Source organism: Mobula birostris, chromosome 1 (assembly GCF_030028105.1).
Source record: "Mobula birostris isolate sMobBir1 chromosome 1, sMobBir1.hap1, whole genome shotgun sequence".
NCBI lineage: Eukaryota > Metazoa > Chordata > Chondrichthyes > Myliobatiformes > Myliobatidae > Mobula > Mobula birostris.
The window spans coordinates 222,603,280-222,629,114 of NC_092370.1; the positions used below are offsets into that span (position 1 = coordinate 222,603,280).

Sequence of the window (25,835 nt, forward strand, 5' to 3'; positions counted from 1 at the left end):
AGGGCCTGTACTGTACTGCCTTGTTCAATGTTCTATCCTCATAAGACATGCTCTCTAATCCAGGCAGCATCCTGGTAAATCTCTTCTGCACCCTCTCAAAAGCTTCCACATTCTTCCTATAATGAGGTGACCAGAACCGAATATAGGGGTTCAGTTCATAGAAGATGAGGGTGAGTCATATTCTCGAACCACTGTCATCCTTCTAGATAAAGTGCAGTTGGAAAAAGGGTACCAAGGTTCAGACAAAGAAGGATTGGAGATATAGGATTCAGGGTGTGTGTGACTTGGAGAGCAATCTTCAGCTGATGATGATCCCATGTGCCTTTTGTCCTTGAAGATATGGTGGGTCTGGGAGGTTTTGTAATCTCAGAAACTAATCAATGTTGTGCCAAGACTTTAACCTACTCTAAGATCAATCTAACCTTTCCCTCCCACACAGCCCACTATTTTCCAATACCCTATTTTGCTATCGAAGAATTTCTTAAGTGTGCCCAATGTATCTGCCTGTCCCACCACCTCTGGCAGAGCATTCCATGCACCACCACTCTCTGTGTTAAAAAGACCTACCTATACTTTCCTCCAATCACCTTAAAATTTTACACCCCCTCATCTTAGCCATTTACGCTCTGGGAAATAATCTCTGTCTGTCCACTCTATCTATGCCTCTTCTCATCTTGTACACCCCTACCAGGTCACTTCTCATCATTGCAAGTCAATGGAAACCGGTCTTCTGCTCAAATGGTTTATGCTGAGCATAGTGCCTATCTGAGGTAGTCGCATTTACCTGTGTTTGGCCCATATTCTCCTACACCTTTCCTATCTGTAAAAACGTCCAAGTGCCTTTGAAATGTTGTTATTGCACCTGCCTTAACCACTTCCTCTGGCTCACTCTATGTACTGAGTCTATTTGAAAATGTTGTTCCTCAGGTTCCTATTAAATTTTTCCCCTGTGTGTGCAATGAGCTGCCAGCACAAGTGGTACGTTCAAACTCCATTTCAACATTTAAGAGAAGTTTGGATAGTTACATGGATGGTAGGGGTATGGAAGGCTATGGTCCCAGTTCAGGCCAATGGCAGTAGGCAGCTTAAATGGTTTTCAGCATGGACTAAATGGGCCGAAGGGCTTGTTCCTGTGCTGTACTTCTCTATGACCCATGCCGTCTAGCTGTGGATTCCCATTCTCTGGGACAGAACACACTCACCCTATCAGTGGCCCTTATGATTTTATACACCTTCATGAAATCACTCCTTGGACTCCTCTGCTTCAGAAAGTAAAGTACTAACCTCCTCAGACTCTCTGCAAATTCAGTCACTAGAGTCCCAGCAACATCTTTGTACGTTATCTTAGAAATAGAACATTGAAGAGTGCAGCACAGTACAGGCCGTTGGTCCCACAATGTTGCTTCTGTCCTTTAACCTACTCTAAGATCAATCTACCCTTCCCTTCTACATAGCCCTCCATTTTACTTTCATCCAAGTGCTGGTCTTATTTACTCTCATGTATCTAACACTACCACCACACCTTATAGTGTGTTCTACACACCTACCACCCTCTTTGTGGAAAAAAAACCTACCTCTGACGTCCCCCTACATTTCTCCAATAATTAAAATTATGCTCTCTCTTTCCAGCTTCATGGTATCTTTCCTCTAGCAGGGTGACCAAAACTGAACACAATACTCCAACTGTAGACTCACCAATGTCTTGTACAAATCAACATAACATGAAGGGTGGTAGTGGAGGCCTGCGATGATTCCTGTTCCCAAGGGATTGTTGCTGGGTTGACTATTGGTAAATTAGTTTATTATTGTCACATATACCAAGGTACAGTGAAAAACATGTTTAACATGCCACCTATACAGATCACTTCATCACATCAGTCATTGTGCTAGTACAAGGGAAATTAATAACAGAATGAAGAATAAGGATCTGGGATCAACTTAATTCACCATTAACATTTACGTGTATTAGGAATTTGTTGTGTTGTGTTGTCACAACATGCAACAAAAAATGTCTTACGGTTTTATGATCTTACTGAGGTTGGATAGGCTGAGACTTTTTGATGGGTAGAGCTGAGGGGTGACCTTACAGGTCTTTATAAAATTATGAGAGGCATTGCTAAAGTGGATGGTCACAAGGGAGGGGAGTCCAAAACAAGGGAGGATAGGTTTAAGGTGAGTGGGAAAGATATAAAATGGACCTGAGGGGGCAACTTTTTTCTACACAGAGGTTAATGTGTACAATATATGGATATGAGATGCCAGACAAATTGGTAGAGGTGGTAAAATTACAACATTCAAAAGACATTTGGACAGGTAAGTGGCTGGAAAATTTTAAAAGAGATACAGGAAAAAGGCAGGAAAATGGGACTCGATAGATAGATTGAAAGATACTTTATTGATCCCAAAGGAAATTACAGTGTCACAGTAGCACTGCAAGTGCACAGATATACAAATATTAGAAGAGAAGTAAGAAAGAATAAAAAAGTAAGTTACCTTAAAAATAAGATGTACACAGTTTACAATTTAAAGATTTACAAGGTTTACAAGTTCACACTGATAAGATGGTAGTGCAAGAATTAATGTACAGTAATTATACAGTAATGGGTACACATTCACACCATCCGGATGGTAAGTGATGGTATTACTGCACAGTATTGCACAGGGTGTCCTCGATAACAGGGTGTGGTAAACAGAGCTAAACAGTGCTTAAACAGAGCTTAATAACAGTCTAACAGGAGGAGGTCATCACTTCCCCGGCTACAGGTTGACTCATTGTAGAGCCTAACGGCCGAGGGTAAGAACAACCCCATATCGCACTCTTCAGAGCAGCACAGTTGCCTTAGTCTATTACTGAAAATGCTCCTCAGTTTAGCCCAAGTGGCATACAGAGGGTGAGAAACATTGTCCAGAATTGCCAGGATTTTCCAGAGGGCTCTCTGTTCCACCACAGCCTCCAGTGTATCCAGTTTGACTCCGATAACAGAGCCAGCCTTTCTAATCAGCTTATTGGACTAGCTCTGGTAGATGGCTCGGTTGGCATGGATGAGATGTACTGAAGTGCCAGCTTCCGTGCTGTCAGTCAAACTGGCTGCTCTGCTCTGGATATCATCAAACTTCTTGAGAGTTGGCACTGCACTCGAGTACGGAGAGCATTCTATCACACTCTTGACTTGGCAAGACAGTTGTTCCAGCATTGTCTCAGCATCTCATTCTACTTAGCAGTAAATAAACATGCACTAACACTTCAGGCATGAAGTTGACACTCCACATCTGCCAAGAGGGTTGGATGGAAATCACAATTCCTGACCTCGATCCTAGGATTCCCGAACAGAATCACATCCTGTGAAACCCAGTGCCTTGTGAACAAGGCCAGCAATTTCACCACTGTCAAAGTAAGTGAACTGAGTGCAATACTAATGGGATACAGTTCAATGGGAATGTATGGCCCTGGAACAGACGGGTACCATCAGATTCAGATTTATTTATCACATGTACATCGAAACATGCTCCCTCACCTGGCTTCTTTCCCCATCCTTTCCAGTCCTGAGGGATTTCAGCCCAAAACGTGGGCTCTTTACTCCTGCCCACTGAAGCTGATTTCTGTGTGTGCTGTTTGTGCTAGCAATCAAAGTACCGAGGGATGTGCTGGGGGCAACCCATAGGTTATCAAGATCCAAGTTTATTTGTCATGTGTACATCGAAACATACAGTGAAATGCATTGTTTGGGTCTAGACAACCAACGCACCTGAGCCCAAGGGTGTGCTGGGGACAGCCCGCAGGTATCACCACACATTCTGGTACCAACATAACATGGCCACAATACTCAGCAGAACACAGAACACAACAAGCAACAACAACAGCAGAACAAGTCCCTTTCCTCCCTCCCACCAACCCCCTCACTTGCACAGACTGCCCTCCAACTCCAGCACAGGCTTCTGGGCCTCCATCCTCCAGGCTCCACCATCAGGCTTCAACAATCATCCCTGGATATTGACCCCAAACTCAAGGCTCAAATCAAACACAGAGAGAAAGTCCCTCTCTCCACGAAATAGTATGTTCTGCCTAGATAGTTTGTCTGATTATCTATGTATCAATGGAACTACTGACACAGAGCCATTGTTCCATATGACTGTTATTGCCTTATTTCTACTTACATCTCCGCAGGGTGATATCGTAGATGATATACAGTAGTATTTTTCACCAACAGTTGGAGTTGTGGACCAATGAACCTGAAACAAGTTCAAATCCCACCAAAACAGCTGGGAAATTTAAATGTAAGTAATTAAATAAATGTGGAATTTAACTTTGTCTCAGTAGCCATGAAATGTCCACATAATCATAAAAATACATCTGTTTCTCTGATTCTTCAGGGAAAGAAGTCTTTTTTCATTACCCTGTTTGACCTACACACAGTATACGTCACTTTCAACCCACCAAGCACTTCTGTACTTCAGTATTGATGGAGAATACTTGTTGGCATTACTAGCAACATCCTAGTGATTATGAGGGGTAGGCACAGGGTAAATGCAAGCAGGCGTTTTCAGGGTTGGGTGAGACTACAACTCGAGGTCATAGGTTGAAGGTGAAAGGTGAAATACTTAAGGGGAACCTGAGGAGGAACTTCTTCACTCAGAGGATAGTGAGGGTGCCCTGCCAGAGTAAGAGGTGGATGTGGGTTCGATTGCAATATTTAAGAGAAGTTTGGATAAGTACTGTACATGAATAGGAGGGGGACAGAGGGCTGTCGTCCAGGTGTGGGCAATGGGACTGGCAGAATAACAGTTTGGCATGGACTAGATGGACAGAAGGGCCTGTTTCTGTGCTGTGGTGCTCTACAAATCTATCCACATCCTGCAAATGAGACAGCAAACAAACAGCCGATCACCTCTCAGCAGCAATCAAAAAGCTGGAGGAACTCAGCAGGTCAGGCAGTACCTATGGAGAGAAATAGATAGTCAATGTTTCGGGTCTAGACCTTTCATTGGACTCGGTGCCTACAGTCTCTTGTGTTTCCATTTAGCTTCTTAGCATCCCTTAAAATTGTGAAAATTTGTTGTGATGATTTCAACGGTCCTCATTAGTTTATCCATTCTCTCTTCAAGTTGCCTTACATCTCACACAACAACAAAGCGTTCTGAACAATCGAGAAAGCTCCCCAATGCCTCTACTTTCTGAGGAGGCTGAAGAGAGCTGGACTATGTACATTCATACTCACAGTCGTGCAGTAGTGAGCATCCCAACATGCTGCAGCGATGCATGGCATGGAAACTGCACTGCAGCGGACAGGAAGGCTCTACAGCGGGTGCTCAAAATTGCCCAATGCATCACTGGCACCAGCCTACCCACCATCAAGGACATGCACACAGAAAAGTGCCAGATGAAGACCAACATCATCATGAATGATCCCACCTTCTTACTCTGACTCCTCATCTTTTTCCCTCCAGTCCTGATGGTCTCAGCTCAAAACGTCAACTCTTCACTCTTCTCCATAGATGCTGCCTGGCCTGCTGAGTTCCTCCTGCATTTTGTGTGTGTTGCTCCGCTCGTGGACTGTTTGTTCCACTCCCATCAGGGAGGGGGCTGCAAAGCATCCACACCAGGACCACCAGACTCAAAGTAGGGACTTTCCCCAAGCAGTAAGGCTGATCAACACCTCCACCTACTAACCCTTCCCACCACACCCCTACTCTTTTATCATTTACTGTCAGAATAATCTTATATACAGACACTCCTGTGCTAGCATCACTTAATGGGCATACAATCAATTTACATATATATTCTATCTTGTGTATTTATAGTTATTTTCTGTTTGTTTATTATTGTGTTCTTTATCTTATTGTGTGTGTGTGTGTGTGTGTGTGTGTGTGTGTGTGTGTGTGTGTGTGTGTGTGTGTTTGCACTGCAATGGATCCAGAATAATAATTGTTTCATTCCCCTTTACACTTGTGAATGGGAAATGACATTAACAATATTGAAACTATGTTTTTTGTCGTCAGTTTGTTTTTGCTTCATTGTGTTCATTTTCTTTCAGTCCCTTCCTTCTTCGTAGAGTCCTAGAATCTTTCAACAGGGAAACAAGCCATTCAGCCCAACTGGTCCATGCAGACCAAGATGCCCCATCCATGACAGTCCCTTTTACCAGCATTTGACCCATAACCTTGTAAATCTTTCCAATCCACATACTTGTCTAACTTTATTTTAAAACTTCTTCTAGCCACAAGAAAGTTTTTTCATTGTTCAAGTCTGGGGATAGGGATAACCCTGGAAACCATACATCATTGAGTCTCACATCAGTAGTAGGCAGGTTGCTGGAAAGCATTCTTAGAGATAGGATTGACAAATATTTGGAAAACTATGGCCTAATTAGGGACAGTCAGCATGGTTCTGTGTGGGGCAAGTTGTACCTTACTAACTTCGGATTGATTTTTTTGAGGAGGTGATAAAGGTAGAGAGTGAAGACGGTAGAGATGTAGATGTTGTTTATGTGGATTTTAGAAAGGCATTTGACGAGGCCCTTCATAGGAGGCTCACCCAGAAGGTTAACATGTGTGGGATCTATGATGAGTTGTTTAATTGGATTCAGAATTGGCATGTCCACAGAAGTCAGAGGGTAGTGATCAATGGGACATCCCAGATGGATGGATGTGCCTTGGGGTGTTCTGCAGGGATCCATATTGGGACCTCTGCTATTTGAGATATAGAGATATAGATCACTGCTATGGATCTTTGCATTTTTCCTACACTTTACATTTAGCCATGTTAAACTCCAACTGTCATTTCTCTGCCCATATCTGCAAATAATGTATATCCCACTGTATTCTCTATCAGTCACCTATGCTATCCACAACTTCACCAATCTTCGTATCATCTGGAAACTTACTAACCCACTCATCTACACTTTCATCAGGGTAATTTAGCTACAGTTTATCAAAAACAGCAGAGGTCCAAGTACAGTTGCCTGCAGGACACCACTAATCAAAGACCTCCAGCTAGAATAAATCCTTTCAACCACAGCCCCCTGTTTTCAATGAGCAGACCAGTTCTGAATCTAAACTGCCAATTCACCATGGATCCCATACATCTTAATCTTCTGGATGAGCCTCACAAGGGTCAAACGCCTTACGAAAATCCATGCACAACTCTACCTTCATCAGTCACTCTCATAGCTCTGCCTTCATCAATCACTCTCATCACCTAGTCAAAAAGCAGTCAAGTCAGTAAGACGTAACTTGCCCCATACAAATACATGCTGGCTCTCCCTAATGAGCCATGGTTTTCCAAATGCTCATAAATCCTATCTCTGAGATTTCTCTCTAGTAACTTCCTTACCACTGATGTGAGACTCACCTGTCCATGGTTTCCAGGATTATCCCTGGTTCACTTCTTGAATAATGGAACATTAGCTATTTGCCAGTCATCTGAGATCCTGCCTGTGGTTAGAAAGGACACCAAGGTATTGGTCAAGGCCCGAGCAATCTCTTCTCTTGTCTCTCTCAATAACACAGGGTCTTGTTGTGTGAATGAAGTCTCTGTAGAAAAGTACCGGTTGATAAAAAAAACAGCCTCTTTACTCATCAAAACAAGATACAGCAGGCATCATATGGAGTCCCTTTGGGGAAAGGGAAGAGTTCTGGCTGGCCCAGTGCTACCTGATATTTTATGTGTTAAACATCAAATGACAATTCCATATTTACAATGCATCCACAATTCTTTCTTTGGTACTGTACACAAACTTCATACCTTCCAATTCATACCCACACCACAGACATCTAAATTAATTTTAATCAGCATTATCTGGTCTGTGATTCAAGGCTTTTAGGAACCTATTGTTCAGAGCTGCATTTTAAATTAAATCTACAATGTATATTCAGATTTGAGTTTGATGGCTGAACCCAAAATCGCTCTGACAGTCCCTCCTCTTGGCCCTCCTGGACAAAAATAAATTTGTAACAGGAAAAGCCAAGCTTAGGGAGGATCTACTCAAACAGGCCAGCAGAATTCCCCCACTCCCCCCCAATTACTCTATGTACATCTATCCTATCATTCCTAATAGCTACCTACAAAATGCTAAGCAGAGAGATTGTTCCAGAAATTTGAACAACAACCTTCAGAAATGCAGCTTCATTTGTATGCCTGTTGGTTCTTCCTCTGTAGGCTGATCGTAGCTTAATCACATACCTTGTCTCCACACCTTCATTCTCTGGTGCTAAAACTCTTTCTTCTCAGGGGCACCAGCAAGGTAAGTGCATCAAGCTCACAGGCCCTCTCATCGATGTACAGGAAGGGGTTGGGGTGCTCCCCATCTGAATGACTGCAAGGACCTCTCCTCGGTGGCACCCCAACCAAACTGTCCAGTCAATCACTGGCCCCAGCCACTGAAAGGAGCTAGCTCACTTGTATCACTCCCCATTCATGCTGGGGGTGACTGCCTTTGTGTTTGCTGTGGGAGTGTTTCCATATACAGTGTTCAGGTCTGACGTGGCCAGCTGGTGTTCATCTCTTAGGTTCTCTGTAATTACCCGGTTACTGGGTACACTTGATTCCCCGCTCTGTCTGGGGGAGCAACAAGGTGGTGAGTCGTACAATTTCACCTGAGTCCGGTGTTTCCACTGGCTGCCTCACCGAGTCTGCACACAGACAGACACAGTGTCACTAGTTAAAAGTACCATCTGTGCTCCTATCTATCTGGGAGCAAACCCTGCCCTTTCAGGCAGCACCCTCACCATGACTTGGTCACCGGGCTGTGAGAGGACTATTCCCTTTCTCTCAGCCTCTCTCTGATCAGCAATGTGCTGCTGATGTTGTGCTTGGTCTTCCAGCACTTTCAGTTGGTTACAAACGTCCTTCATTCTATCCCCATAAGCCCCAGGATCACCACAACCCGTAATTTCCCCATAAGGGAGTCGCATTGTTTGCCCCATCAATAATTTGTACAGGTTGAGACCCAGCCTGTGGTTTGGGGTTGCTCGTAATCTCATCAGGATTCCTGGTAATACATAAGTTATAGTTTTGCATAAGACTTTCTTGATTGTTCGGTTCACCCTTTCTACCATTCCTGAACTCTGAGGGTGGTAGGGTACTTGGAACTTGTCGAATCTTTAACCATAAGACCATAAGGCATATGAGCAGAATTAGGCCATTCAGCCCATCAGGCCTGCTGCACTATTCCATCATGGCTGATCCTGCATCCCACTAAACCCCATACACCTGCCTTCTCGCCATATCCTTTGATGCCCTGACTGATCAGGAAACTATCATCTTCCACTTTAAATAGTCTACCCACAGACTTAGCCTCCACCGCAGACTGTGGCAGAGCCTTCCACAGATATACTACTCTCTGGCTAAAAAAAATTCCTACTTACCTCTGTTATGGATTTGCAGCCTGCACTTTCTAGAAGGGGTGGCTGCTGAGAAAATGCCTGTCTTTATTTCCTAGATCTGGAAGGGTCCCTATAGGTTTGAAAGTAGTAAATTAAAAACTGTGATCTAGAAAGGGAGAGAAGAAATGCTATAGAGCAGTTATCCAGACATCTGTTTTTGGCCAAAAGCTGGAATCCATTATTGAGGATGTGGTAACAGGATTATGCAAAGTCAACATATTTTACGAAGGGAGGTTTGGGATTGATAAAAGTGTTGGTGGGGGGGAGGGGGGGGCGGGGAAGCACAGTAGTGTACCAGTTAGTTCACTGGTGTTACAGTGCCAGTGACTGGGGTTCGATTCCTGCCGCTGACTACATACGTTCTTCCCATGACTGTTTGGGTCTCTTCCCTGAGCTCTGGTTTCCTCCCACATTCCAAAGACATCAGGGTTAGTAGGTTAATTGGTCACATGGGTGAGGCTGAGTGGTGAGGGCTCTTTGGGCTGGAAGATCCTGTTACTGTGCTGTATCTCTAAATAAACTTATTTTTAAAAACAAGCAGTTTCCTGAGGATGCGATGAGCAGAGAAGATTAGGTGTAACTGATGAATGTGACTCTTGTAGATTACAGGCTGTTGCATAATACAAGCTCTCACAGGGGATAAAGGATTGATTAAAGCACAGGAAGGTTTAGGACGGCACTGGCAAAGTACAGCAATGACAAAGCTACTAAATACTTTATTGATCACACCTTTTTTCTGGAAAAAGACCACTGCAATCAACAGCCTAGTACTTCGCTTTCGGAGTTGAGCTTTGGAACCACCTGGGTGACCTGGCATTTTTGTGGTGGGAACTGAAGTCCCAAAAGTGCAGGACGGTCGCGGCGTGGCGTGTACAGGCTGAATTGAGGCGGCGTGGCCCACAACAAAGAGTGGAGAAGGAGACCAACGTATAGCCGTTGCTGGAATGCACTTGAAGCGGCAAAACCGAGGTGAGATGGAGTTGAGGTGGTGGGGCCTGGGCTTGAGAGCAAGGAACAAGGCAATGTCTGACCGATTTAAGCTCCGGGCCATGTTTGAAAGGTCGGGTACGGTCTGAGTTGAGATGAGGGGTCCAGAGCCCAAGAGCACATCGAAGCAACAGGGCCCGGGTCAGAGAGCAAAGGGACGAAATGCTGTTTGGCCAATTTAAGCACTGGGCCAAATTGAAAAGGTCAGGGTGTCGGGGCCAGAGGCTGATGTTTGGCTCTCTGCTTTGCAGGCCTCACTCGTCTCTACCCCAAACTGAGGCTGTGGCCTGTAACTAACGGATCGGCTGTGACTGGCTTCTTGGCAGTGGACTCACTTTCGTCTACTTCAGATCTGAATGTTATTTGCTTATATTGTTTGTACGATTTGCTTTTATTTTTGCACATTGAGTGTTTGATAGTCTTCTTTTTAATAGGTTCTATTGGGGTTCTTGGTTTTGTGTCTGCCTATAAGGAGACGAATCTCAAGGTTGTATATAGTGTACATACTTTGATCTCTGAACTTTGAAAATCAGCTTCAGAGTTCTAAATCCATTCACGACTTGGTGATAGGAGGCAGAAAATATTGGTCAAAAGTAATGTTCTGACTGGAAGTCAGAATTAAGTGGCATACCATGGGGATTGTCAGATATATAAATGAATTGCATTCTATTTTCTATGAATGTATGTGGCAAGATTAGTAAATTTGCTAGTGGAGTAGCAGATAGCAAAGAAAGTTGTCTCAAGATGCTGCGGGGCATGGATCAGCTGGGAAAACGGGTGGAGATGGAATTAAACACAGACATGTGTAAGATCAAGCATCTTGGAGCATCAAAATGTCCCAAGTAATGAGGACGGGGTGGTAGTGTAGTGGTTAGCATAACGCTATTACAGCACTGGTGACCTGATAATGCAACTCAGTTCCTGCCGCTGTCTATAAGGAATCTGTACGTTTTCCCCGTGACCTTGCGAGTATCCGCTTGGAGATCTGGCTTCCTCTCATCTTTCCAAGATCTCTGGGTTACTGAGTTGTGGGCATGCTATGTGGTGTTTGAACTGCAGTGAAACGTTCAGGCTGCCCCTGCGCATCCTTGTACCGTGCTGAGCATTGATGCAAACGACGCATTTCACTGTACCTTTCAAGGTACATGTAACAAATAAAGCTAATTTTTAATCTATTATTTTTCCTAACCAGAGCCTAAATATCCCTCGTCACCCAAGAGTCCCTAATCCTGTCGGCCTTGCTCTTCACTCTGACAGGAACACGCTGGCCCTGAACTCTTCTTATCTCCCTTTTGAAAAGCTTCCCACTTGCCAGACATCCCTTTACTTGCAAACAGCCTCCACCAATCAACCTTTGCAAGTTAATCGGGTTATTTTCAGACTGGCAGACTGTCACAAATGGGTTGTCGCAGGGATCGATACAGGGTTCTCAGCTGTTAACAATTTATGTTAATGATCTGGATGGAAAATCTGCGTTACTGTCACCAGGCTTGCTGGGGGAGATGGAGGTGGCGGGAGAGTGAGCAGTGTACATACAGGAAGATAGAATGTCACGTTACAGTTGTACAAGATGTCTAAGGTCACACCTGGAGTGCCATGTGCAGTTCTGCTCACCCGGCTATAAGAAGAATGACATTAAACCGGAAAGAGTGAAAAACAAAGATTTATGAGGATGTTACTGAGGCTGGAGGGCTTGTTTATGAGGGGAGGCTGATAAGCTGGGACAGTTTTAGACAACAGACAATAGGTGCAGGAGTAGGCCATTGGGCCCTTCGAGCCAGCACCGCCATTCACTGTGATCATGGCTGTGATCATGGTTTTCTCTGGAGTGAAAGAGGCTGAGCTGGCCTTCTCGCGGTATATAAAATCATGAGGGGCATAAATAAGGTGAATAGCCACAGTCTTTTCCCCAGCATGAGGAGTCCAAACCTTAAGGATTGAAGTGAGAGGGGTCAGATTTCAAGGGGAACTGAGGGGCAACTATTTCACACAGATGGACTGAAATGCCAGAAGTAGCTGTGAAGGGCAGTATGACATTGAAATGGCATTTAGACAGTTACACAGATAGGAAAGGTTTAGGGGAATATGGGCCAAATGCAGGCAAATAGGACTAGCTCACATAGGTAACTTGGTCAGCATTGATGAGTGGGGCCGAAGGGCCTGTAGCTCTGTGTCTATGATGAAGTGCCAGAGGGAAAATAGAACATAGAACATAAAACATTACAGCATAGTACAGCTCCTTTGGCCCACAATATTGTGCTGGCCTTTTAACCTACTCTCAGTCTAATGCTTTCCTCCCACGGATCCTTCCATTTCGCTATCATTCATGTGCCTAAGAGTCTCTTACTTGTCCCTAACGTATCTGCCTCTACCACCACCCTGGGCAGAATGTGCTGCACTCCCACCGCTCTCTGTAAATAAAACTTATCTGACAGGAACACGAATGACATTAACAATGAGGAATTGATGACTGTAGTTGATCAGAGGAATCTGGGAGTGCTGGTTCAGAAGACATAGAAACTAAACAGCTATTTAAAAAGTAAAATTTGTTGGTCTTTATTGCTGAGAAATATGTACCGGGCAAAGAAAAATTGCTACGGCATCCAACAAGATCCTAGCTGGACTAATAAATGGAGTTTTGGTCCGTCTCCCAGGAGAAGGATATAATAAACTTGGAGTCAGTACTGTGTGGATTTGTGACACTAATTCCTGACCCATCCTATCAGGAGAAATTGAGGAGGTGCCCATACTCACTGCAGGTTAGAGAACTATGAGACGAGCTTCCTAAAATACAAAGGTCTCTTAGAGGGATTGGTGGGAGCTGATGAGAGGCTGTTTCCGCAAGAAGGTGGCATCCAGCATGAAGGAACACCTTCATCCAGGACAGGATCAGAATCAGAATCAGGTTTATTATCACCAGCACGTGTCCTGAAATTTGTTAACCTAGCAGCAGCAGTTCAAAGCAATACATAATATAGAAGGAAAAAAAATAATAATAAATTAGTAAACTAATTACAATATACGTAAATTGAATAGATTAAAAATCATGCAAAAAACAAAAATAGTATATATTTTAAAAAGTGAGGTAGTGTTCATGGGTTCAATATCCACTTAGGAATCGAATGGCAGAGGAGAAGAAGTTGTTCCTGAATCACCTCTTCTCATTACTACCATCAGGGAGGATGTCCAGGAGCCTGAAGGTCAACACTCAATGTTTTAGGAACAGCTTCTTCCCGTCTGCCATCAGATGTCTGCATGGTCCATGAACACTGCCTCACTATTCTGCTCTCTCATTGCACTACTGTTTATTTCTTATTGTAACTTGTAATACTCATAACATATTGGACTGTTACTATGGCCACAAAACAAAGTTCACAACACGTGTCAGTGATAATAGACCTCTGATCCTGATTCTGATAAAACCGTGTTTGTGGGTGGGTGGGAGGGGTGGGAAAGGGGGCTTATTTTACTGTTGCTGGTGCTCTCGCTGCCTGTGTTGTTCTGAACATTGTGGGTATGCTTTGTTAGCTCCAGAATGTGTGGCGACCCATGCAGACTAACCTCGGCACACCCTTAGGTTGTGTCGGTTGTTAACACAAACGACATTTCACTGGATGCTTCAATGTACATGTGGATAAATAAATACATAAATCTGAATGATTGAATGGATCTGAAAGGCTCCATGGAGGGCTCCTGTTTCTAATCCAGTGGATTCCACTTAATTGGGACACATCAGGAACAGTACATTTTGGCCTAATTAAACGGCTGCCACAATTAGCTGTATTTTCATGGAAGTAGTTCAAAAATATTAAAAAAGACAAACTACCTACCACTTAATTGTGCCAAATTATGTATTTAAATAAAATACAGAGCAAATTGGAACACTACCAATACTACAAAACTGTGTATTATTTCCTCATAGTTATCCACAGAGGAATTCCTCCAGCGTACACTGTCATGTTCTGTTGATCGACTGTAAATTAACAAAATCAGCTCAGACACCCAGTGCAGATAATGGACTGCCTTCATATGATGCAACTGGCGAATGCATCCTACAAATCTTTATTTTCATTATAACATTCAAGATGATTGTCGATACCTTCAAATTCTTCGTAGTTCCTAACTTGTTGAAGTAGTGAATTCATTTCATTTTGAGCATCTCCAAGCCTGAGTGCTTGAAAACGCAGTGAGCAAAACAGTTCTGAACTGCCTTACTGTTTATTTTTCACCAAATATCAGCAGCAAAAATCACTGCTGTTTGTACACAAAGGCACGCAACTGACTCTATTTAAAAACTGTTCACTCTAAGTACGGTGTAGTGTCTAAGAGCCACAGAAGTGCACGTAACTGTCGCTAGTTAGAAACTGTTCAGCAACAGTCCCCAATTAAGCAGTGGAGAGTCATAAATAACGAAGGGAATACTGGCCATTTTCTCAATGATTTCTTGTTCTTTAAGAGCTGTCCCTAATAAGAGGTTTCCACAATTAACCAATGGCTCAATTAACTGTAATCCACTATGTCCTGATGCTCCACGTTGCCTGTATAAGCAATGTTCATTTGGCCCACACAGTCCAGGGTGAGGTCCATCTTTCCCCCGGACCCCGGTAATAGGCTAGAGGATTAAATGGTGTCCCCTGCCTCCCATCTGAGGCTGTCTCCATACTCACCCTGTTGGTCAGGTAGTCAAGTGGGTCGTGTTGCCCGTCGGTATCCTCATTCAGCCCCCGGGTGAGCTTCTCAGTGTAGCCAGCGAGTCTCCTCTCTGCACTGACTGCCCTCTGCTCACTCTGCTCCCTCTCCCGAAGGTGCAGCCTGCCCAGAGGAGTCGGTGATTGGATCAGGGAGACGTCCAGACCTGATCCCAGACCAACCCAACTTCTCCAAATCTTCCTCCTCACCGAGCCCTGCCCCATCCACCCCCTTCCTTTGCCCTCATTCCCCGTTCCCCAGTGTCCAGTCTTTCCCATCATCACTTTCATATCCCAGAGAGAGTCAGCACACCCTGTGCTGGGGAGACACCTGTCCCAATATGAATCAGCACCCTGGGGTGGGGAGAGACCCATCCCTATGTGGGCACCTGAATTGTTCCCACACCTCACCACCACCTCCCCCCCCCACCAAGAGTCAGTACCCTTGAGAGGGGAGGGAGCCGTACCCAAGCGAGGGTCAGCACCCTAGGGTGGGGAATAACCCATTCCCCAGAGCGAGTCAGCTCCCAGGTGTGAGCAGGAGCCGTCTCCCAGTGACGGAAGGGTGAGGAGGGCCTCATCCCTCAGTGAGGCACTAGAGGATAGCACCCCTGGGTGAGGAGGTTGCTGTCCCCCAGAGAGGGTCAGCACCCTTGGGTCAGGATGAACTTATTGGGCCAGAGTGGATCAATGCCCTAGAGTAGGGAGGGGACCCATCTCTCAGTGAGGGAGGGGAGGAACCTGTTTTTCAGTGAGGGTCAGCACCCAGAGTGGGTGTGGGAGGAGACATCCCTCAGTGAGGGGAGAGGTAAGGCCCATCCCTCGGAGGGGTGGGGAGGGACATCAATAAGTGAGGCACCGGATGGCAGGGGCATCTCCCTATGAGAATTAGCACTCCAGTGTGGGTGGGACCTGAGGGAGTGGAGAACAGGGCACCCCCAGTGTGTGTCAGTAACTGGAGCAAGATATGGAGTCATGAGCAAGGCCTACCTGAGTCGCTCCTCAAGCTCTGACACCCTGTCCCTCAGCTCCAGGTTCTCCCCCTGCAGACTCCGGATGCTGGAGTTGACTTGGGTTTTGGTGCTGACCACTGATTCCGAGGATCCCTGCGTCTGCCTCACACGATCCCTGAGATACTGCATGAGTGTGGTCTGCTGGGCGTCATTCTCCTTGTACCTCTCCAGTTCATCTTGGATCTTCCACATCGCAGCCGCGTTGGTTTTCAGCCGATCCCGGAGTTTCCTGGCCTGGAACAGCAGCAAACTGAAGTCACCCCTCAGCAGGCAAGATTCAAGATTCAAAACTCAAGCTTATTTGTCACGTGCACATCAAAACATACAGTGAAAAGCATTTGTGTCCACAATAACCACACCCAAGGATGTACTGGGAGCAACCCACAACTGTCACCACACATTCTGGCTCAGAAGAACTGTACAGGACACAACAAGCAACAAAAATAAAATGAGCTCTGTTCCTCCCTCCCACCCAGGCCATTGCCAATTCTTTAACCCCAGGACAGGCCCCGAGCCTCCAGCAGACTTGAACTTGGACTCAGAGCCTGCGGGCACCAGGCTTTAACCTCCCCAGCGGACTCACAGAGATTTGCAGACGCAGCTCGGGAAACGGGCCTCAATTGCTGGACGTCTAGTTCATCCTTGGGCCTTAGTCCCTGCCATGGATCCCAGGACACACCAATCACTGAACTCGAGGCCTCCAACACCGAACCCACCAATCTGTGAACCCAGGAGCTCATGCTGAACTTGTTCCTCCCGCCCACACAGAATTCCAACTCTGAAACCCATTGACAACTCACTAACTTGCCAAGCAACATGCACCATGGCTAACTCCTGCCTGAGCAAGGACTAGGACCCGCTACGATTTGCCTATTGTCACAGTAGGTCTGGTGCAGGTGTAATCTCACTGGCTTTCCACTTGGCCTTGGACCACCCAGACAACAGCGACACCCACATCAGGCTACTATTTATTGATAATAGCTCAGTGTTCAATACTATCAACCCTTCAGTACTAAACAACAAGCTCCATCAGCCAATCAGCCAGCTCCATCATGGGCCCTTGCCTCCCCACCACCAAGGACATCTGCAAAAGGCAATGCTGCGAGAAAGTGGTACCCATCATTAAGGACCCTCACCACTCAGGGCATGTCCTTTTCTCATTGCTACCATCAGGGAGGAGGTACAGGAGACCAAAGACCCACATGTAACAAATCCAAAACAGTTTCTTCCCCTCCACCATCAGATGTCATGAACCCATGAACACTTAATATCTATAATGACTGTAAACTTACTCTCTACACCCATCCACATTTTTATCCTTGTTGTTTTTACCTATTTATTTTTAGAGATACAGCACAGTAACAGGACACCCCAGACCGGTGAGCCCCCGCCACACAATGATGTCCATGTGACCATCCGTGTGTCTTTGGAATGTGAGAGGAAACCAGAATACTTGGAGGAAACCCACGTGGTCACTAGGAGCACGTACAAGCTCCTTACATGGAGTGTCAGGAATGGAACCCCAGAAGGATTGAGGTCCTGAAGGAGTGTGCTGAGCACTGTGTGGAGCTCTCCAGCACACTTTCAATCTGGGTCTCAGCCTGGAAAGAGTCCCAGTTGTGTGGAGACATTACGTGTGGTCCCAGGACCCAAGAAGAGCCGACTAAAAGTCTTGAATGACTACTATCCAGTGGCCCCAACCTCATACATCATGAAGACCCCAGACAGGCTGGTCCTGGCTCGCTTCCATCCCGTGGTCAGATCAGCCTTCGATCCCCTGCAGTTTGCCTACCAGGAGCACATTGGAGTCGATGATGCTGTCATCAACCTGCTGAATTACTCCCATTTGGATAAGCAGGGCAGCACTGTGAGGATCATGTTTATGGATTTCTCAAGTGCCTTCAATACCATACAGTCATCATTACTGGGGGAGAAACTCCATTCAATGCAGATTGGCACCTCCATTGTATCCTGGATAATGGACTACCTGACTGGCAGACCACAGTTTGTGCAGCTTCAGAGCTGTGTGTCAGACACGGCTATCAGCAGCACTGGGGCCCCACAGGGACTGTATTTGCTCCCTTACTGTTTACCCTGTATACCTCAGACTTCAGATACAACACTGAGTCATGTCACCTGCAGAAATACTCTGACAACTCAGCAATAGTTTGGTGTATAAAGGGAGGACGGGAGGATGAATACAGGGCCCTGGTGGAGGACTTTGTCAAATGGTGCAAACTGACTCATCGGCAGCTCAACATCAGTCAGACAAAGGAGATGGTGATGGACTTTAGGAAGACTAAACCTGCACTGCTCTCTGGTACTATTAATGGTGAGGACGTGGATGTGGTGAGGACCTACAAGTACCTGGGGGTGCACCTGGGTGACAGACTTGAGTGGAGCACCAACACAGAGGCTGTGTACAAGAAGGGCCAGAGTCGCCTCTACTTCCTGAGGAGACTGAGGTCCTTTGGAGAATGCAGACCTCTCCTTCACGTGTTCTACCAGTCTATTGTTGCCAGCACAGTCTTCTATGTGGAGGTGTGCTGGGGCAATGGCATCAACACGGGTGATGCCAACAGGCTCACTAAACTGATTAGAAAGGCTGGCTCTGTTATAGGAGTCAAACTGGACACATTGGGAGCTCTAGTAGAACAAAAGACCCAATGGAAAATCCTAGCAATTCTGGATAATATTTCTTACCCTCTGCATGCCACCTTGGCAGAACAGAGGAGCACTTTTAGTAATAGACAAAGACAACTGCACTGCTCCAAAGAGCACTTAAATGAAGTTATTCTTACCCTCAGTCATTAGGCTCTATAATGAATCAGCCTATAGCTGGGGAAGTGATGACCCCCTCCTGTTAGGCTGTTCGTGGTAACTTATTTTTGATTCTTTCTACTACTCTTCTAATATCTATATCTGTGCACTTGTAACGCTACTGTGATAATGTAATTTCCTTTGAGATCAATAAAGTATCTATCTACACCAGCTCCATAGATACTATCAAAGTATCTATGGAGCTGGTGTTGTAAAGCACTGGGCTAACCACTACTCGACTGTGCTGTATTGAGGCCAAGATGGGATGAACCATGATCTTATTGAATAGTGGACAGTAAACGGACAGAGTGGCCTCCTCCTTACACTCTAACCTTAATTAATCTATTTGTGGAACAGCATCGATGTGATGGAAAGAATGGCCTCCTGCGCCTTAATGGCCGGTGCAGGATTGCAAGGTAATGGAGTGAGGAGGGTGATGGTGGAGCAGGAGTACTGAATGAGGTTCAGTTCCCAACATTAATGGTTTTCAATCTCATGGAAAATTACCAACTCATTCCAAATTAAATCAGGTTCATCTCAAACGTAAGTGAGTGCTACCTCAGCCTCTGAACCTTCATTCTGGCGCATGTAATCCAAGTATGTTGTATCCGCTGGTTTCGAGCGCAGCAGGTCCTGGGAGAAAGGAACACCCTTCAGTGGAGAATCCAAGGTGACCTGGAGAGGATGGAGCTGCAGTCAGTAGCTGTTCAGGAGGTAATGACATCCCTGATTACTGGAGCGAGATACAACACCTGGTTGAGTGGTGACGCGACACCTCAGATTTATTTATCACATTTACATGCAAGCAGACAATGAAATGCATCACAACACACACAAAATGCTGGAGGAACTCAGCAGGTCAGGCAGCGTCCATGGAAATGAGTAAAGAGTTAATGTTTCCGGCTGAGACTCTTCTTCAGGACTGAAAAGGAAAGGAGAAGATACCAGAACAAAGAAGATGGGGAATAGGGGGGTTTGGAGGAAGAAGGATAGCTAGAAGATGACAGGTGAGTGGGGAGAAAAGTAAAGGGCTGGAGAAGAAGGAATATGATAGGAGAGGAAAGTGATCCATAGGAGAGAGGGAAGGAGGAGGGGAGCCAGGGGAAGTGATACGCAGATGAGAGGAGGTAAAAGGCCAGAGTGGGGAATAGAAGAGGGGAGGGGGAGGAAAAAGATATGTTATTACTGGAGGGAAAAATCGATATTCATGCCATCAGGTTGGAGTCGTGTCGTTTGATTTAACAGCCAGCGCACCTCAGGATGTGCTAAAAGCAGCTCACAACCTTTCACTCAACATCAATTAAACTAAAGATCTGATTGCTGACTTAGGAAGGGGAAGGAGGATGAACGTGTACCAGTCTCTACATTGGTGGGGGGTGGGGGTTTGGTACTGGAAAGAAACAGCAGCTTTAAGGTCTTGGGCGATAACAGATGACCTGTCCTGGGCCCAGTACACAAAAGGAAAGCATGACATCGGCTTTACTTTCTGAAAAGGTTAGGGAGATTCAGCTCATCACCAAGCACCCAAACAAACCTCTGCGGAAGTACTGACCACATCATAGTCTGGTACGACAATTCAAACGTGCAGCAATGTGCTACATAACAAGTACATTCTTCCCCACCAATGGCAGTTTCTGCAGGGGGTACTGCCCCAAGAAGGCAACATCCACCATCTAAGATCCCTACAAACCAGGACATGCCATCTTCAGGCAGAAGGTATAGAAGCCTGAAGTCCCACACCATCAGGTTCTGTAACAGAAGCTTCCCTTTAACCAATTGGTTCTTGTACCAACCTGCACAACCCGAATCAGTACAGTTTAGCAACACCATGACCAGACCACTTTGATCACTAGAACAGACTTTGTTTCAATCAGAAAAAGCTGCAGAGGGTTGTAAACTCAGCCAGCTCCATCACGGACACAACCCTCCCCACCTTCGATGTCCCTGTCAAAAGGCGGTGCCTGGTGAAGGCAGCATCCATCACTATGACCCTCAGCATCCGGAACAAGCCCTCTTCTTGTTACTACCATTGAGAGGAGGCACAGAAGCTTGAAGAACCACACTCAGTGATTCAGGAACAGCTTCTTCCCTCCACCATCAGAGTGTGAGGGGAAATAGATCAGCCATAATTGAATAGTGGAGCAGACTCAATGGACTGAATTGCCTAATTCTGCTCCTATGTCTTGTCTGAATGTTGCATGAACCCACGAACAATACCTTTTTATTCATTTTTATTTGTACTATTTATTTGTTATGTGATTTATAGTAATTTTATATGTTAGCACTGTTGCAAAGCAACAAATTTCATGTCAGTGATAATAATTTTGATTCTGATTCTGAATGAGAAGTGACAGCATTGGAAAACGAGGCAGTTTCTAGAGTGGGTTTCATGGTCGGCACAACATTGTGGGCTGAAGGGCCTGTAATGTGCTGTAGATTTCTATGTTCTATGTAATACAGTACACAATAATCTTAGAGCTCAATGGTAAGGTAAAAATGTCAAGTACTAGAGGACACGAACTTGAGGCAAGAGGGGTAAGTTCAAAGGAGAAGTGCAGGGCAGGTTTTTGTCGACGCACAGAGTGGTGGGTGCCTGGAGCAAACTGCCAAGTTGAGTAGTGGAGGCAGACACAATAATTGGTGGCCGAGGGGTTTTTAAGCACCTGGATATGCAGAGAATGGAGGGAGATTGATCATGTGCAGGCAGAAAAGAATTAGTTTAACTTGGCATAATTTTTGGCACGGACATGGTGTGCTGAGGAGCCTGTTCCTGTTTTGTGCTGTACTGTACTGTTCTACGTCCTACGAGACTGATGTATCTTTGGAGTCACCTGCCCCAGGGGCTATGGGGGCTCAGCTAATAAGCTCATTCAAAACAGGGATGACAGACAGTTGAAAAATGGAAGATCAGCGGGAAGATGGATGGGTCTTATTCCTGAATGCCTTTTACAATCTATGGACACATACTCCAAAGATTAGCTCTATTCGTCTAATGGACATCGAAACATACTGTGAAATGTGTCGTTTGCGTCAATGACCAACACAGTCCGAGGATGTGCTGGGGGTAGCCCACAAATGTCGCCGTGCTTCCAGCACCAACATAGCATGTCCACAACTCATTAACCTTAAATCGTACATCTTTGGAATGTGGGAGGAAACTGGGGTACCTGGAGGAAACCCATGTGGTCATGGGGAGAACATACAAACTTCTTACAGGCAGCAGTGGGAACTGCACCCTGATCCTATAGCTGGTACTGTAATAGTGTTATGCTAACCGCTACCCTGCCCTGGTGCCCTGTTCAGCCCCCCTCACAGTATCCTCCCATTTATTGTACATTCCTTTGCTCTGCCCCAGCTCCCCAGATACATCATCTCAAACATCTTTGAGTTAAATTGGAATGGACAAGTGGTGTTGTGGAACGTGGCATTGGAGAGGGTCCAAAGAATAATCCCAGGAATGAATGGCTCTGGGCCTGTCCTTGCTGGATATTCGAAAAATGAGAGGGGATCTCAAAGTTCAATGTTCAAAGTAAATTTAATATCAAAGTACATTTTCCAGTGGGCATACTCAATAAATCCAAACTAGAATAATAATCGTAGTAGAATCAAAGAGAGACCGCACCAACTGGGCATTCAACCAGTGTGCAAAAGACATCAAGCTATGCAAATACAAAATAAAAGAAATAATAATAAATAAATATCAAGAACATGAGATGAAGAGTCTTTGAAAGTGAGTCCGTAGGTTGTGGGAACATTTCAATAATGGGGCAAGTGAAGTTGAGTGGTTATCCATTTGGTTCAAGAGCCCGATGGTTGAGGTGTAATAATTGCTCCTGAATCTGGTGGTGTTGGACCTGAGGATCCTGTACCACCTTCCTGATGGCAGCAGTGAGAAGGGAGTGTGGCCTGGGTGGTTGTGGGGCTCCTTGATGATGGAAGCTGCTTAATGAACCTTGCTAAATATTGAAAGTCCTAGACAGAGTGAACATGGAGATGATATTTCCAATAGTGGAAGAGTCTAGGACCAGAAGGCACAGCCTCAAAATACAAGGATTTCCATTTAGATCAGAGATGAGGGTAAATGTCTTCCACCGGAGGGTGGTGAATCTGTGGAATTCATTGCCACAGACAGCTGTGGAGGCCAAGTCATTAAAGCACAATCAAGAGAGAATCTGCAGATGCTGGAAATCCAAGCAACACACACAAAATGCTGGAGGAACTCAGCAGGACAGGCAGGAACTATGGAAAAAAGGTACAGTTGATATTTTGGCCCTGCCTGTTGAGCTCCTCCAGCATCTTGTGCGCATTGCTCATTGCTTGGGTATATTTAAAGTGCAGGTTCTTGATTAGCTTGTGCATCAAAGGAAATGGGGAGAAGGCAGGAGAATGGTGTTGGGAGGGGTGATAAGTCACTGTGAAGGAACAGCAGAGCAGATGGGCCAAATGGCCTAATTCTGTTCCTCTGTTTTGTATGATAAATGATTACACCTAGCGTTAGCAAGCTCGCTGGCTGTATACAGTGAAACACTGACCCCTGGTGGTAAAAATGTAAAGTAACATGGAAACGTCTCTATTTCAAATGGTCCAATTCTGTTTCCCTACCTTTGAGAAAAGACTGTGACCATCCAAGTTATCTATGCCCCTCATAATTTTATAAATCTCCGTAAGGTTACCCATCAGTCTCCCTCGCTTCAGAGAAATCATTCCCAACCTAGATTCATAGGCTACTACAACACAGAAAGACTTTTTGTCCCAAGTAGTCCCATGCAAACTGTTATTGAGCCGAGCCTTATTGACCTGATCCTGGACTATAGAGCTCCATTCATTCCCCTCTCATCCAAACTTCCCTTAAATGTTGCAATCAAACCTGCATCCACCGCTTCCGCTGGCAGCTCATTCCACACTCAAAGTCTCTTTTCACCCCTAATTTTAGGCTCAGCCTATCCTATATCACCTTATCACCCAAGCCCTCCAGACCCTGCAACACGTTTTCCGCACACTCTCCAGTTTAACAACTTGGTTCCTATAGTTGGGCGACCAGAACTGAACACAGTGCTCCAAATGTGGTCTCACCAATATCCTGCGCATTTGTAATATGGATTTTCATCTCTTGACCGATAAAGGCAAGCATGCCAGACGTCTTCTTCACCACCCTGTGAATCTGTGTTGTCACTTTCATATGGTATAAAACACCCTGGTAAAACAGTAATCAATGGTCACCTCATTATAGGAAGGATGTGGAAGTTTGAGGGTGCAGAGATTTACCAGGATGCTGCCTGGATTAGAGAGCATGTCTTATGAGGATAGGTTGAGTGAGCTAGGGCTTTTCTCTTTGGAGTGAAGGAGGATGAGAGGTGATATGTTAACAGGCATAGATAGAATGAACAGCCGGAGACATTTTTCTAGGGCAAAAATGGCTAACATGAGGGGGCATAATTTTGAGGTGATTGGAAGAAAGTATGGGACAGGATGTCAGAGGTAAGTTTTTTTTACACAGAGGGTGGTGGGTGTGTGGAATGTGCTGCCAGAGATGGCAATAGAGGCAGAAACACTGGGAACATTTAAGACACTCTGAGATAGGCACATGGATGATAGAAAAGTGGAGGGCTATGTGGGAGGGGAGTGTTAGGTCAACACAACATGGTGGGCCAGGGGGCCAGTACTGTGTGGCACTATTGAATGTTCTATGAGGTAGATCTCCCACACCTCCTGAATGGACAGCAAGGGATGGGCAATAAATGTTGGCGCTGCCAGATACAGGAAATGTTTACTTCTGTTCCTGCCACACTGCATCGACATGGCTGTGGAATACCCACCTCTGGCAGGCGCAGGTTGCTTGTGACGCCTACTGGCGAATCGTCGGCTCCTCTGCGGAAAGAAACATACAAGCCATTAATGGGGGACACTGAAGGGCATTCAGACCCACAGACTGAACCTCAGGGAGGTGGGTTTATCACTCGGCTGAAACATTTCACAACCTTCTCCCATGCTGCTGCTTTGCTGGGGATTAAGAGTCCACGCGCACACAGAATGGCCACTGGGATCTTGCCCCAAGCACAGACTTCCAGGCCATCTCCGGGCAATGGCTAGAAGCCTGAAACCGAGGCCAGAAGGCTATTCAATCAAATGCAGTGACCTGGCCACAGGATACAGGGCAGCATGGTGGCGTAGCATTTCAAGTAATGCTTTACAACACCAGCTTTAAAATCAGAGTTCAATTCCCGCTGCTGTCTGTAATGACTTTGTACGTTCGCACCATGACCGCATTGGTTTCCTCCAGGTGCTCTGGTTTCCTCCCACATTCCAAAGATGTATGGGTTAGGATTAGTGAATTGTGGGCTTGCTATACTGGTGCCAGCAGAATGGCAACACTTGCGGCCTCCGTCCAGCTCAATCCTCAGACAATGCTGGTCATTGACGCAAACGGTGCATTTCCTGTATGTTTCGATATTTTGAAGTACATGTGACAAATAATGCTAATCTTTAAATATTTAAACAGGCTTGAATAACAGTATAGCACTGACGGAGTGCTCCGTGGTCAAAGGCCATTGTCCTGGGGAGGCATTAAAATGAGCGTACATCGAGTACCTCGGGCAAGTGTTCCTTCTGGCCATCACAGGGTAGCTGGCACCAGTGTTTCAATTACTCCTCCATCAACACCACTAAAACTAATTATTCCATTGCAGAGTTTATTGGAGCTTGCTGTGACCATAAAACATAGGTGCAGAATTAGGCCATTCAGTCCATCGAGTCTGCTCCACCATTCCATCATGGCTGATTTATTATCCCTCTCAACCCTCTTCTCTTGCCTTCCCACATAACCTTTGACAGCCTTACTAATCAGGAACCTATCAACCTCTGCTTTAAATATAGCCAATGGCTTCACCTCCACAGCCGTCAATGGCAGTGAATTCCACAGTTTCACCGCCGCCCTCTGGCTGAAGAA

At 45.5% G+C, this 25,835-nt stretch overlaps 1 protein-coding gene across 1 annotated transcript in view; it reads right to left on the minus strand.

Annotated features, from left to right (window-relative positions):
• The window catches only part of LOC140205093 (coiled-coil domain-containing protein 170-like), a 96,826-nt gene that overhangs the window by 67,382 nt on the left and 3,609 nt on the right, over window positions 1-25,835 (minus strand). Inside the window, exons 3-6 of the mRNA XM_072272267.1 lie at window positions 24,706-24,757; window positions 19,448-19,564; window positions 16,047-16,303; window positions 15,036-15,180 (exon numbers count right to left, since the gene is read on the minus strand). Of these exons, the coding sequence (XP_072128368.1) occupies window positions 15,036-15,180; window positions 16,047-16,303; window positions 19,448-19,564; window positions 24,706-24,757 (571 nt within the window). The remainder of the gene's footprint in view (window positions 1-15,035; window positions 15,181-16,046; window positions 16,304-19,447; window positions 19,565-24,705; window positions 24,758-25,835) is intronic.